The sequence below is a fragment of the Pseudophryne corroboree genome, chromosome 2 (genome assembly GCF_028390025.1).
Source record: "Pseudophryne corroboree isolate aPseCor3 chromosome 2, aPseCor3.hap2, whole genome shotgun sequence".
Taxonomy (NCBI): domain Eukaryota; kingdom Metazoa; phylum Chordata; class Amphibia; order Anura; family Myobatrachidae; genus Pseudophryne; species Pseudophryne corroboree.
Genome location: NC_086445.1, coordinates 450,218,414 through 450,232,157, shown reverse-complemented (window position 1 = coordinate 450,232,157; position 13,744 = coordinate 450,218,414). Strand labels below are relative to the sequence as shown.

The window sequence follows — 13,744 nt, the reverse complement described above, 5'->3', positions numbered from 1 at the left end:
ACACTGCTGACAGTGCTATCACATGATTTTCCGCCTAGCGAAAAATCCTTGCAGTTTTGTCACTGCCCTCCTGCTTCTTGTGCCGCCCTTTCTGTTTACGTGGGCGACTGCCGTGATGTTATCCCACTGGATCAATACCGGCTGACCTTGAAGCAGAGGTCTTGCTAAGTTTAGAGCCTTATAAATTTGCTCTAAGCTTATTTATGCAGAGAGAATTCTCCAGACTTAATCACACTTCCCTGGAAATTTTTTCCCTGTGTGACTGTTCTCCAGCCTCTCAGGCTGGCCTCCGTGGTCACCGGCATCCAATCCTGAATGCCAAATCTGCGGCCCTCTAGAAGATGAACACTCTGTAATCACCACAGGAGAGACACCCTTGTCCTTGGATATAGGGTTATCCGCTGATGCATCTGAGGATGCGATCCGGACCATTTGTCCAGCAGATCCCACCGAAGAGTTCTTGCGGGAAATCTGCCGAATGGAATTGCTTCGTAATAAGCCACCATTTTTACCAGGACTCTTGTGCAATGATGCACTGACACTTTTCCTGGTTTTAGGAGGATCCCGATTAGCTCGGAGAACTCCCTGGCTTTCTCCACTGGGAGAAACACGTTTTTCTGGACTGTGTCCAGAATCATCCCTATGAACAGTAGACGTGTCATCGGAAAAAGCTGCGATTTTGGAATATTTAGAATCCACTCGTGCTGACGTAGAACTACTTAAGATAGTGCTACTCCGACCTCCAACTGTTCTCTGGACCTTGCCCTTATCAGGAAAGCGTCCATGTTTCCTTTTAAGAAAAATCATCATTCCGGCCATTACCTTGGTAAAGACCCGGGGCGCCGTGGACAACCCAAACGGCAGCGTCTGAACTGATAGTGACAGTTCTGTACCAGGAACCTGAAGTACCCTTGGTGAGAAGGGCAAATTTGGACCTGTAGGTAAGCGTCCCTGATATCCAGTGACACCATATCGTCCCCTTCTTCCTGGTTCGCTATCACTGCTCTGAGTGACTCCATCTTGATTTGAACGCTTGTATGTAAGTGTTCAAATATTTCAGATCTCACCGAGCCGGTTGGCTTCAGTACCACAATATAGTGTGGGATACTACCCCCTTCCATGTTGTAAGAGGGGTACTTTGATTATCACCTGCTGGGAATACAGCCTGTGAATTGTGTGAGGGGGAGATGTCTCGAATTTCCAATGTACACCTGGGATACTACATGTAGGATCCCGGAGTTCCCTTGCGAGTGAGCCCCCTGCGTACTGAAACTTTTGAGATGACCCCCTACCGCACCTGAGTCCGCTTGTACGGCCCCAGCGTTATGCTGCGGACTTGGCAGAAGCTGTGAGGGGCTTCTGTTCCTGGGAATGGGCTGCTTGCTGCAGTCTTCTTCCCTTTCCTCTACCCCTGGGCAGATATGACTGGCCTTTGCCCGCCTGCCCCTATGGGGACGAAAGGACTGAGACTGAAAAGACTGTCCTTTTTTGCCGATATGTGATTCGGGGTAACAAAAAGTGGATTTTTCAGCTGTTGCCATGGCCACCAGGTCCGATGGACCGCCCCTTTATACGGCAATACTTCCACATGCCGTCTGGAATCTGCCTCACCTGACCACTGTCGTGTCTTCGTCTGGCAGATATGTAAATCACATTTACTCTTGATGCCAGAATGCAAATATCCCTCTGCGCATCACGCATATATAGAAATGCATCCTTAAAATGCTCTATAGTCAATAAAATCTTGTCCCTGTCAAGGGTATCAAAATTTTCAGTCAGGAAATCCGACCAAGCCCCCTCAGCGCTGCACATCCAGGCTGAGGCGATTGCTGGTCGTAGTATAACACCAGTATGTGTGTATATACTGTCATGATATTTTTCAGCTTCCTATCAGCTGGCTTCTTGAGGGCGGCCGTATCTAGAGACGGTAACGCCATGTTTTTATAAGCGTGTGAGCGCCTTATCCACCCTAAGGTGTGTTTCCCAACTCGCCCTTACTTCTGGCGGGAAAGGGTATACCGCCCATAACTTTCTATCGGAGGAACCCCACGTATCATCACACACTTCATTTAATTTATCTGATTCAGGCAAAACTACAAGTAGTTTATTCACACCCTACAAAATACCCTTATTTGTGGTACTTGTAGTATCAGAAATATGTAACAGCTCCTTCATTGCCCTTAACATGTAACTCGTGGCCCTAAAGGAAAATTACGTATGTTTCTTCACCGTCGACACTGGGGTCAGTGTCCATGTCTGTGTCTGTCGACCGACTGAGGTAAATGGGCGTTTTTACAAGCCCCTGACGGTGTCTGAGACGCCTGGACCGGTACTAATTTGTCCGCCGGCCATCTCATGTCGTCAACCGTCTTGCAGCGTGTTGACATTATCACGTAATTCCATAAGTAGACCATCCATTCCGGTGTCGACTCCCTAGAGAGTGACATCAACATTACAGGCAATTTGCTCCGCCTCCTCACCAACATTTTCCTCATACATGTCGACACACACGTACCGACATACAGCACACACACAGGGAATGCTCTGATAGAGGACAGGACCCACTAGCCCTTTGGGGAGACAGAGGGAGAGTTTGCCAGCACACACCAAAAGCGCTATAATGTATATAACAACCCTAGAAGGTGTTGTTTCTATATATGCGCTCTTAATATATCATTATATCGCCAATTTATGCCCCCCTTCTCTTTTAACCCTGTTTCTGTAGTGCAGTGCAGGGGAGAGTGGGAGCCTTCCTCACCAGCGGAGCTGATCAGGAAAATGGCGCTGAGTGCTGAGGAGAATAAGCTCCGCCCCCTTTTCGGCGGGCTTTTCCTCCCGGTTTTTTAATAACTGGCCTGGGTTAAAATACATACATATAGCCTTAATGGCTATATGTGATGTATTTATTTGCCAAATAGGTATTTATATTGCTGCCCAGGGCGCCCCCAGCAGCGCCCTGCACCCTCCGTGACCGTGTCAGTGAGCCGTGTGACAACAATGGCGCACAGCTGCAGTGCTGTGCGCTACCTCTCTGAAGACTGTGAAGTCTTCTGCCGCCTGTTTCCGGACCTCCGTTCCGCCGTCTTTCTTCAGCGTCTGTAAGGGGGATCGGCGGCGCGGCTCCGGGACGAACCCCAGGCTGACCTGTGTTCCGACTCCCTCTGGAGCTCAGTGTCCAGTAGCCTAAGACTTCAATCCTCCTGCACGCAGGTGAGTTGCCAGTCTCTCCCCTAAGTCCCTCGTTGCAGTGATCCTGTCGCCAGCAGGAATCACTGATTAGAAACCTAAAAAAAAAACTTTACTAAATAGCTCCTTAAGAGAGCCATCCAGTTTGCACCCTTCTCGGACGGGCACAAAAACCTAACTGAGGCTTGGAGGAGGGTCATGGGGGGAGGAGCCAGTACACACCATGTGACCTAAAAAGCTTTTTAGATGTGCCCTGTCTCCTGCGGAGCCCGCTATTCCCCATGGTCCTGACGGAGTCCCCAGCATCCACTAGGACGTTAGAGAAATACATATATTATGCATATGTAAATATAAAATCATAGTCCAAACAAAAGTGAAGCTAAATTATACACACACAGCAGACAGTGCAAGAGATCAAATACGATTGTGTACAGACAAAGTATTGCAGTAAGGTGATATGTATCATTGTACTCAATAAGGATGCATTCATTCTGCCATGGCAGCAAGCTACAAATACTACTACAAAAAAGTTCTGCATAACCATTACAAAAGCAATAAGGAACAATACTGTGTGTCACTTACTTTGGGATGTTTTCTTGTGTAATTATCATGGATGATCCAAGCAGCTTCTTTAATTTCTTGGGTTTCAGCACTCCTGGGAACTTCTGCATTCCTACAAGCAGCAGGTGTAGCTGTTCCGGAGTGCTGAATGCAGAGGACAGATCAGAGCGCAGCGCTCCAAACAACACTTCTTCAAATGTGGATTCTGGAATCTGGAGGGGATTAAACAGACAGGTTTCTCAGTGCCATTTAATTAAGGAATCAGATGTACTCTATTATCAGGTAAAGGTCTACAAAATATACTGGTAGGTTAATTAAATCCCAACAAAAATTAACCCTAGTATGAATGTCAGTGCCGTAAGTAAACATTTTAGCGCTGTGTGCAAGAAACGGCATCGGCGCCCCCCCCCCCCCCCTTAACGCAAACTTGCGGCAGTGCGCGCCGTAGGCGCGCACAAAAAATATAGGGGCGTGGCTTCACGGGAAAGGGGTGTGGCCACAAAATAATACCAATTCATATAATGGTGCACAGTAGTCTCCATTATTCAAATTACACCTCACAGTAGCGCCACTACACCAGGTAGAGCTGCTTTTTCACATTACGGCAGACAGCTTCCCCTTTTTTACACATTACGGCAGACAGCATCCCCTTTTTTATACATTACGGCAGACAGCGTCCCCTTTTTACACATTACGGCAGACAGCGTCCCCTTTTTACACATTACGGCAGACAGCGTCCCCCTTTTTACACATTACGGCAGACAGCGTCCCCCTTTTTACACATTACGGCAGACAGCGTCCTCTTTTTACACATTACGGCAGACAGCATCCCCTTTTTACACATTACGGCAGACAGCGTCCCCTTTTACACATTACGGCAGACAGCGTCCCCAATTTACACATTACGGCAGACAGCGTCCCCCTTTTTGATGAGGGCAGGGATGCTGAAGGTGCAGATACAGGGAGGGTGAGGGCTGGGACGCTGAGGGGGGGAGTAACAGGGAGGGTGAGGAAAGGGGCACTCAGGGGTGGTTAGAGGGAGGTTATGGGTGCTGAGGGGGAGATACAGGGACGTAACACTTAAAATATGTTTGCAAGTATATACACATGATAAGTTACAATGTAACTTATCATGTGTATATACTTCCAAACATATTTTATCCGGCACTAAGTTACATACGTGGCTCAAAATCAAACTCTCCCCCCTTTCCCCCCCAGTCCCCAGTCGCATCACATATAACAATTACCTGGCAGGCATCCTAGGACTGACAGGAGGCGGCTACAGGAGAGAGCGCACATGTAGAGAGCCTTGGAACAGGAGGGGAGAGCGCACCGCAGGTTCGGGAGAGAGCTTCATGAAAAAAAGCTGGAGCAGGGGAGGAGACGTCAAGACGCGGTAAAGGAGGAGGGCACACACAGCCTGGCGTCTTCACATCACGTGTGGGCAGGTTCCTATTAGGCAGGGGTAGGCGGAGCGCAGCACCGGCGGCTGTATCGGCTGTCAGTGGGGAGCACATTGCTGCACCACAGATCGGTAATAGAAATCCGATCTGTGGCGGGTGGCAGGGGGCCCTTTCAGACAGCCTCCTCATGAACGGGCAGTGGGAGCGCAGACAGGGGGAATATGCGCTCTAACTAGGTGTGCGCTGTGGGCAATGCCCCTTCAGCACACACCTAGTTACGGCGCTGATGAATGTGTGCGCATGTACATGTGGTAGGGAATACAGGGGCAGATGTATTAACCTGAAGAAGGCATAAGGAAGTGATAAACCAGTGATATGTGCAAGGTGATAAAGGCACCAGCCAATCAGACCCTGTTAATTTACATATTGGAGCTGATTGGCTGGTGCCTTTGTCACCTTGCACATATCACTGGTTTATCACTTCCTTATGCCTTCACCAGGTTAATACATCTGCCCCATAGAATGTAAGCTCCACTGGCCAAATATTCTCTGTAAAGTACTGCGGAATATGTGTGCGCTATATAAATAACTGGTAATAAATATTATAGACACCTATCTCTCTGGCCAGATCCTCATCAGATAGTAAGATATGAATTTGTTTTTGAATGGTAGATAGATTTCCCTTTGCTAGTTAGAAAATGTGCTCACAAATGTGGTTTCCCTGGTTGTTGCTTGTCCTTTTTGAGGATGAAAAGACAGCCTCCCTATATTTTGCGGATTTGATTAGTAGTAGCCATGTGCTAGAAAGCCATTTTTCAATTCTTCCGCTCTTAATTCAAAAGTTCTTTTGTCTGAGCAATTCCATATTGTTATCATCCCGCCTTTTGGTATTGCTTTTTTTCATGGTAGCAGGATAATGTAATAGGCTGCTAGTGGCCGTTGTTTCCGTGTGCATATACAGTAAGTAGTCAGGGAGCCCAATCGGTTACAGATATCGCAGATCTAATGAAATGATCTGAATGATCTAAATTACTTTCTTGCCTCATTTCTGAATTAATTTCAGAATGAAATTATCATTGTTTAGTTTGCTGATATATTCCATGAGTAAGTCCTTAGGACCTTACCAAAAATTAGGTCCTCTAAGTATCTGTAAAAATAAGAATTTACTTACCGATAATTCTATTTCTCGTAGTCCGTAGTGGATGCTGGGAACTCCGTAAGGACCATGGGGAATAGCGGCTCCGCAGGAGACTGGGCACATCTAAAGAAAGCTTTAGGATCACCTGGTATGCACTGGCTCCTCCCCCTATGACCCTCCTCCAAGCCTCAGTTAGGATACTGTGCCCGGACGAGCGTACACAATAAGGAAGGATTTTGAATCCCGGGTAAGACTCATACCAGCCACACCAATCACACCGTACAACTTGTGATCTGAACCCAGTTAACAGCATGATAATAGAGGAGCCTCTAGAAAAGATGGCTCACTACAACAATAACCCGAATTTTTTGGTAACAATAATTATGTACCAGTATAGCAGACAATCCGCACTTGGGATGGGCGCCCAGCATCCACTACGGACTACGAGAAATAGAATTATCGGTAAGTAAATTCTTATTTTCTCTGACGTCCTAGTGGATGCTGGGAACTCCGTAAGGACCATGGGGATTATACCAAAGCTCCCAAACGGGCGGGAGAGTGCGGATGACTCTGCAGCACCAAATGAGAGAACTCCAGGTCCTCCTCACCCAGGGTATCAAATTTGTAGAATTTTACAAACGTATTTGCTCCTGACCAAGTAACTGCTCGGCAAAGTTGTAAAGCCGAGACCCCTCGGGCAGCTGCCCAAGATGATCCCACCTTCCTTGTGGAGTGGGCATTTACAGATTTTTTGGCTGTGGCAGGCCTGCCACAGAATGTGCAAGCTGAATTGTACTACAAATCCAACGAGCAATCGTCTGCTTAGAAGCAGGAGCACCCAGCTTGTTGGGTGCATACAGGATAAACAGCGAGTCAGATTTTCTGACTCCAGCCGTCCTGGAAACATATGTTTTCAGGGCCCTGACCACGTCAAGCAACTTGGAATCCTCCAAGTCCTTAGTAGCCGCAGGTACCACAATAGGTTGGTTCCTGTGGAATGCAGAAACCACCTTAGGTAGAAATTGAGGACAAGTCCTCAATTCTGCCCTGTCAGAATGAAATATTAAGTAAGGGCTTTTATATGATAAAGCCACCAATTCTGACACACGCCTGGCTGAATCCAGGGCTAACTCGTCACTTTCATGTGAGATATTTTAAGTCCACAGTGGTGAGTGGTTCAAACCAATGTGACTTTAGGAAACTCAACACAACATTGAGATCCCAAGGTGCCACTGGAGGCACAAAAGGAGGCTGTATATGCAGTACCCCTTTTACAAATGTCTGAACTTCAGGCACTGAAGCCAGTTCTTTTTTGGAAGAAAATCGACAGGGCCGAAATTTGAACCTTAATGGACCCCAATTTTTGGCCCATAGACAGTCCTGTTTGCAGGAAATGGAGGAAACGACCCAGTTGAAATTCCTCTGTAGGGGCCTTCTTGGCCTCACCCCACGCAACAAATTTTCGCCAAATGCGGTGATAATGTTTTGCGGTTACGTCCTTCCTGGCCTTGACCAGGGTAGGGATGACTTCATCCGGAATGCCTTTTTCCTTCAGGATCCGGCGTTCAACCGCCATGCCGTCCAACGCAGCCGCGGTAAGTCTTGGAACAGACAAGGCCCCTGCTGGAGCAGGTCCTTTCTTAGAGATAGAGGCCACGGTTCGTCCGTGAGCATCTCTTGAAGTTCCAGATACCAAGTCCTTCTTGGCCAATCCGGAACCACGAGTATAGTTCTTACTCCTCTCCTTTTTATGATTCTCAGTACTTTTGGTATGAGAGGCAGAGGAGGGAACACATACACTGACTGGTACACCCACGGCGTTACCAGAGCGTCCACCGCTATTGCCTGAGGGTCCCTTGACCTGGCGCAATATCTGTCTAGTTTTTTGTTTAGACGGGACGCCATTATGTCCACCTTTGGTTTTTCCCAACGGTTTACAATCAGGTGGAAGACTTCTGAGTGAAGTCTCCACTCTCCCGGGTGAAGGTCGTGTCTGCTGAGGAAGTCTGCTTCCCAGTTGTCCACTCCCGGAATGAACACTGCTGACAGTGCTATCACATGATTTTCCGCCCAGCGAAAATCCTTGCAGCCTCTGCCATTGCCCTCCTGCTTCTCGTGCCGCCCTGTCTGTTTACGTGGGCGACTGACGTGATGTTGTCCGATTGGATCAATACCGCCTGACCCTGAAGCAGGGGTTTCGCTTGACTTAGGGCATTGTAAATGGCCCTTAGTTCCCGAATGTTTATAAGAAGAGATGTCTCCAGGCTTGACCATAAGCCCTGGAAATTCCTTCCCTGTGTGACTGCTCCCCAGCCTCGCAGGCTGGTATCCGTGGCCACCAGGACCCAGTCCCGAATGCCGAATCTGCGGCCCTCTAGAAGATGAGCACTCTGCAACCACCACAGGAGGGATACCCTTGTCCCTGGTGACAGGGTTATCCGTTGAAGCATCTGAGGATGCGACCCGGACCATTTGTCCAGTAGGTTCCACTGTGCGTGGAATCTGCCGAATGGGATTGCTTCGTAGGAAGCAACCATTTTTACCCAGAACCCTTGTGCATAGATGCACTGGGACTTGGTTCGGTTTTAGGAGGTTCCTGACTAGCTCGGATAACTCCCTGGCTTTCTCCTCCGGAAGAAGCACCTTCTTTCTGGACTATGTCCAGAATCATCCCTAGGAACAGAAGACAAGTCGTTGGAACCAGCTGCGAATTTGGAATATTGAAAATCCAATCGTGCTGCCACAACACTACCTGATATAGTGCTACACCGATCTCCAACTGTTCCCTGGATCTTACCCTTATCAGGGAATCGTCCAAGTAAAGGATAACTAAAATTCCCTTCTTTCGAAGGAATATCATCATTTCAGTAAAGACCCGGGGTGCCGTGGACCATCCCTACGGCAGCGTCCGAACTGATACAGTTCTGTACCATAACCTGAAATACCCTTGGTGAGAAGGGTAAATTTTGACATGAAGGTAAGTATCCTTGATGTCCCGAGACATCATGTAGTCCCCTTCTTCCAGGTTTGCAATCACTGCTCTGAGTGACTCAATTTTGAATTTGAACCTTTGTATGCAAGTGTTCAAAGATTTTAGATTTTAGAGTTTAAAATCGGTCTCACCGAGCCGTCTGGCTTCGGTACCACAATAGTGTGGAATAATACCCCGTTCCCTGTTGCAGGAGGGGTACCTTGATTATCACCTGCTGGGAATACAGCTTGTGAATGGCTTCCAAAACTGCATCCCTGTCAGCGGGAGACGTCGGTAAAACAGACTTTTGGAAACGGCGAGGGGAATACGTCTCGAATTCCAATTTGTACCCCTGAAATATTATCTGAAGGATCCAGGGGTCTACTTGCGAGTGAGCCCACTGCGCACTGAAATTCATTGAGAACGGGACCCCACCGTGCCTGAACTTGTAAAGCCCTAGTGTCATACTGAGGGCTTGGCATAGGCGGAAAAGGGTTTCTGTTCCTTGGAACTGGCTGATCTCTGCAGCCATTTTCCTCTCCCTCTGTCACGAGCAGAAAAGAGGAACCCTTTTGCCCGCTTGCCAACCAGGACTGCGCCTGATAATACGGCGTCTTATTTTGAGAGGCGACCTGGGGTACAGCCCTTCTTTTAAGGCAATACTTCCAAATGCCGTTTGGAATCCGCATCACCTGACCACTTTACTGGAATAATTGGACAACGCACTTATACTTGATGCCAGTCGGCAAATATTCCGCTGTGCATCATGCATATATAGAAATGCATCTTTTAATTGCTCTATAGGCAATAATATACTGTCCTTATCTAGGATATCATATTTCCAGTCAGGGAATCCGACCACGCCAACCCAGCACTGCACATCCAGGCTGAGGCGATTGCTGGTCGCAGTATAACACCAGTATGTGTGTAAATACATTTTAGGATACGCTCCTGCTTTCTATCAGCAGGATCCTTAAGGGCGGCCATCTCAGGAGAGGGTAGAGCCCTTGTTTTTACAAGCGTGTGAGCGCTTTATCCACCCTAGGGGGTGTTTCCCAACGCACCCTAACCTCTGGCGGGAAAAGGTATACTGCCCATAACTTTTTTGAAATTATCAATTGTTATCGGGGGGGAAACCCACGCATCATCACACACCTCATCTTATTTCTCAGATTCAGGAAAACTACAGGAAGTTTTTCCTCACCAAACATAATACCCCTTTTTTGGTGGTATTCATATTATCAGAAAAGTGTAAACTTTTCCCATTGCCTCAATCATGCAATGTGTGGCCCTATTGGAAATCACGGTTGTCTCTTCACCGTCGACACAGGAGTCAGTACCCTTGTCGGCGTCTGTATCTGAGGTAACGGGCGCTTTAGGGCCCCTGTATGAGACGTCTGGACATGCACAAGCTGAGTAGCCGGCTTCTCATGTCAACCACTGTCTTTTATACAAAGCTGACACTGTCACGCAATTTCAACAGTACATCCATTCAGGTGTCGACCCCCTAGGGGGTGACAACACTATTTCAGACACTCTACTCCGTCTCATCATTTTTCTCCTCATACATGTCGACACCAACGTACCGACACACAGCACACACACAGGGAATGCTCTGATAGAGGACAGGACCCCACTAGCCCTTTGGGGAGACAGAGGGAGAGTTTGCCAGCACACACCAGAGCGCTATATATATACAGGGATAACCTTATATAAGTGTTTTTCCCTTTATAGCTGCTGTATTGTTATATACTGCGCCTAATTTGTGCACCCCTCTCTTTTTTTAACCCCTTTCTGTAGTGTAGTGACTGCAGGGGAGAGCCAGGGAGCTTCCCTCCAACTGAGCTGTGAGGGAAAATGGCGCCAGTGTGCTGAGGAGATAGGCTCCGCCCCTTTCTCTGCGTCCTTATCATCCTTTTTCTGTATGTTTTGGCAGGGGTTAAATGCATCCATATAGCCCAGGAGTTATATGTGATGCATTTATTTTAGCCATATAAGGTTTTTATATCGATTTATTGCGTCTCAGGGCGCTGCCCCCCCCAGCGCCCTGCACCCTCAGTGACCGGAGTGTGAAGTGTGCTGAGAGCAATGGCGCACAGCTGCGGTGCTGTGCGCTACCTTATCTGAAGACAGGATCGTCTTCTGCCGCCGATTTTTCCGGACCTCTTCGCTCTTCTGGCTCTGTAAGGGGGACGGCGGCGCGGCTCCGGTGACCCATCCAGGCTGAACCTGTGATCGTCCCTCTGGAGCTAATGTCCAGTAGCCTAAGAAGCCCAATCCACTCTGCACGCAGGTGAGTTCGCTTCTTCTCCCCTTAGTCCCTCGATGCAGTGAGCCTGTTGCCAGCAGGTCTCACTGAAAATAATAAACCTAAACTAAAACTTTCACAGAGAGCTCAGGAGAGCCCCTAGTGTGCACCCTTCTCGTCGGGCACAGAAATCTAACTGAGGCTTGGAGGAGGGTCATAGGGGGAGGAGCCAGTGCACACCAGGTGATCCTAAAGCTTTCTTTAGATGTGCCCAGTCTCCTGCGGAGCCGCTATTCCCCATGGTCCTTACGGAGTTCCCAGCATCCACTAGGACGTCCGAGAAAAGCATTTACATATTTAGTGAAATTGTCCTCCCATGCAGCAGAGCTGTGTATCAATGCCTATAGATTGTAAGCTTCTGGGCAGGGCCCTCTAACCTCTGTCACTAACAGACTTGACGCTTGTTATATGGATGCGTGGTCACTTGATGGCGTTTTTACGAATTTGGCAGTACGGATGGTGTAATGGTTAGCACTGATTAGGAAAGTATTGCAATTGCTTTCCTGCTGCATTAACCAAGAAGTATTTCACCTCTTTTATTCCTGCTTGATGATCAAAGCTTGTATAAAGTGATTTGATATCACACATGCATATCAAGGTATCAGGGGTAACTATTATATATTTTATTTTATAAGGTATGACTGTTGTGTACCTGACATTATCTACTAGCCTTCTCCGAGCAATACTCCTATGCCAGACAACTGATTTTGCTAGTAGATGTTCACAGTTTTTATGTTCCTTTGGAAAAGTATAGTCGCCGTCTTTGAATTTTCAGTCCACAGGAAGTCTAATTCCTTTATACTTATGTTTTTATCTAATGCTTCGAGGATTTCTTTGGTATTATTTTTGATAGTTGGCTTTGGGACTAAAAACTAACGCTTGTAGCATAATTCATCACTTCGTTGCCTATTTCTGTCATGTATTGATTCTTTGGCCAGAGAACTATGGGGGTGATTCAGAGTTGATCGTAGATGTGCTAAATTTAGCACATCTACGATCAGTCACACTGACATGCAGGGGGAAACCAAGCACAGGGCTAGTCCGCCCCGCTTGTCAGTCCCTGCCCGTCGCACAAGTACAAAATCATCGCACGGCGGCGATGCTTTTGTACTTTAGGAGTAGCTCCCTACCAGCGCAGCTCCTGCGCGCTGGCAGGGAGCTACTCGTTGCTGCCCGGGTCGCAGCGGCTGCGTGTGATGTCACGCAGCCACAGCGCCACCCCCCCAATGGTCCGGGCACCCCTGCGTTGCCAGGACCGCGCCGCTGGCCCGCCCCGCAACAGCCTCTGCCTGTCAATCCGGCAGAGACCATCGCTAGCTAAAGACAGCTGTCTGGCATGCGCAGTTCAGACCTGATCGCTGCTGTGCAAAAACGCACAGCAGCGATCGGGTCTGAATGACCCTCACTTGTTGGAGAGCTTAATTATTACATCCTACAAATCTTCCATTTCTTTTAAGGTTTTCTATTCCTCTTCATTGAGGTTTTTTTCCTTTTTAACGGATTCATCTGTATTTTCATATTTTATATAGATCTTTAGATACTAGATAAAGGTAGATCTGAAGTTATGGACATATTTTGGGTGACTGACAATTTTTTTTTCCTTTCATTTCTCATGCAGAGTCCAGTTCAATTCATCTAAAACCAATAGAGCCTCCTGTTCTTGTTTATCTAAATCGATAATGATTTTAGGGCCTGATTCAGAGATATACGCTAACCCGATGGTTGGAGAACTGTGCATGTGCAGCCCTCCACCTGCGAGTCCGCTCTCAGTGTCTCCCAGCTGTAGCCTGATTAACCAGCTGCGTTTGGGAGGCGGAGAGGGTCCATCCCTGACCAGCGTTCCCGGAGTGTTTCCTTGGTTTCCAGGAGGGACGAGGCTAGGGTCTGCGTGGCTGCACGGTTACTTCCTGGCCTCACAAGCTGCCAGGAACCGGCTAGGCTGAGTGGTTGCAATGGTGATGCGAAGAAGAGTCTACGAATGCTGCACTCGGATTGCAAATGCAATGCAGGTGGTGTCTTTCATATACACTCCTCCTGCTGCATTTGCATTTTGATGGATGGAATTGCAAAGCCGCTTGTGTGCATATGCAGTGCCTCCATCTGAAATGGCTGTGCACCTGAGAAGACCGCTGCTTTCATTAACACACTCCTGAGACAATTTCCCTTTCACTAGATGC

The 13,744-nt window shown here is 47.9% G+C and overlaps 1 protein-coding gene across 1 annotated transcript in view; it reads right to left on the bottom strand.

The window, feature by feature from the left end:
- MYBBP1A (MYB binding protein 1a) overlaps positions 1-13,744 on the bottom strand; it is a 273,632-nt gene that overhangs the window by 177,816 nt on the left and 82,072 nt on the right. The window contains exon 6 of the mRNA XM_063953716.1: positions 3,769-3,959. Within this exon, the coding sequence (XP_063809786.1) occupies positions 3,769-3,959 (191 nt within the window). The remainder of the gene's footprint in view (positions 1-3,768; positions 3,960-13,744) is intronic.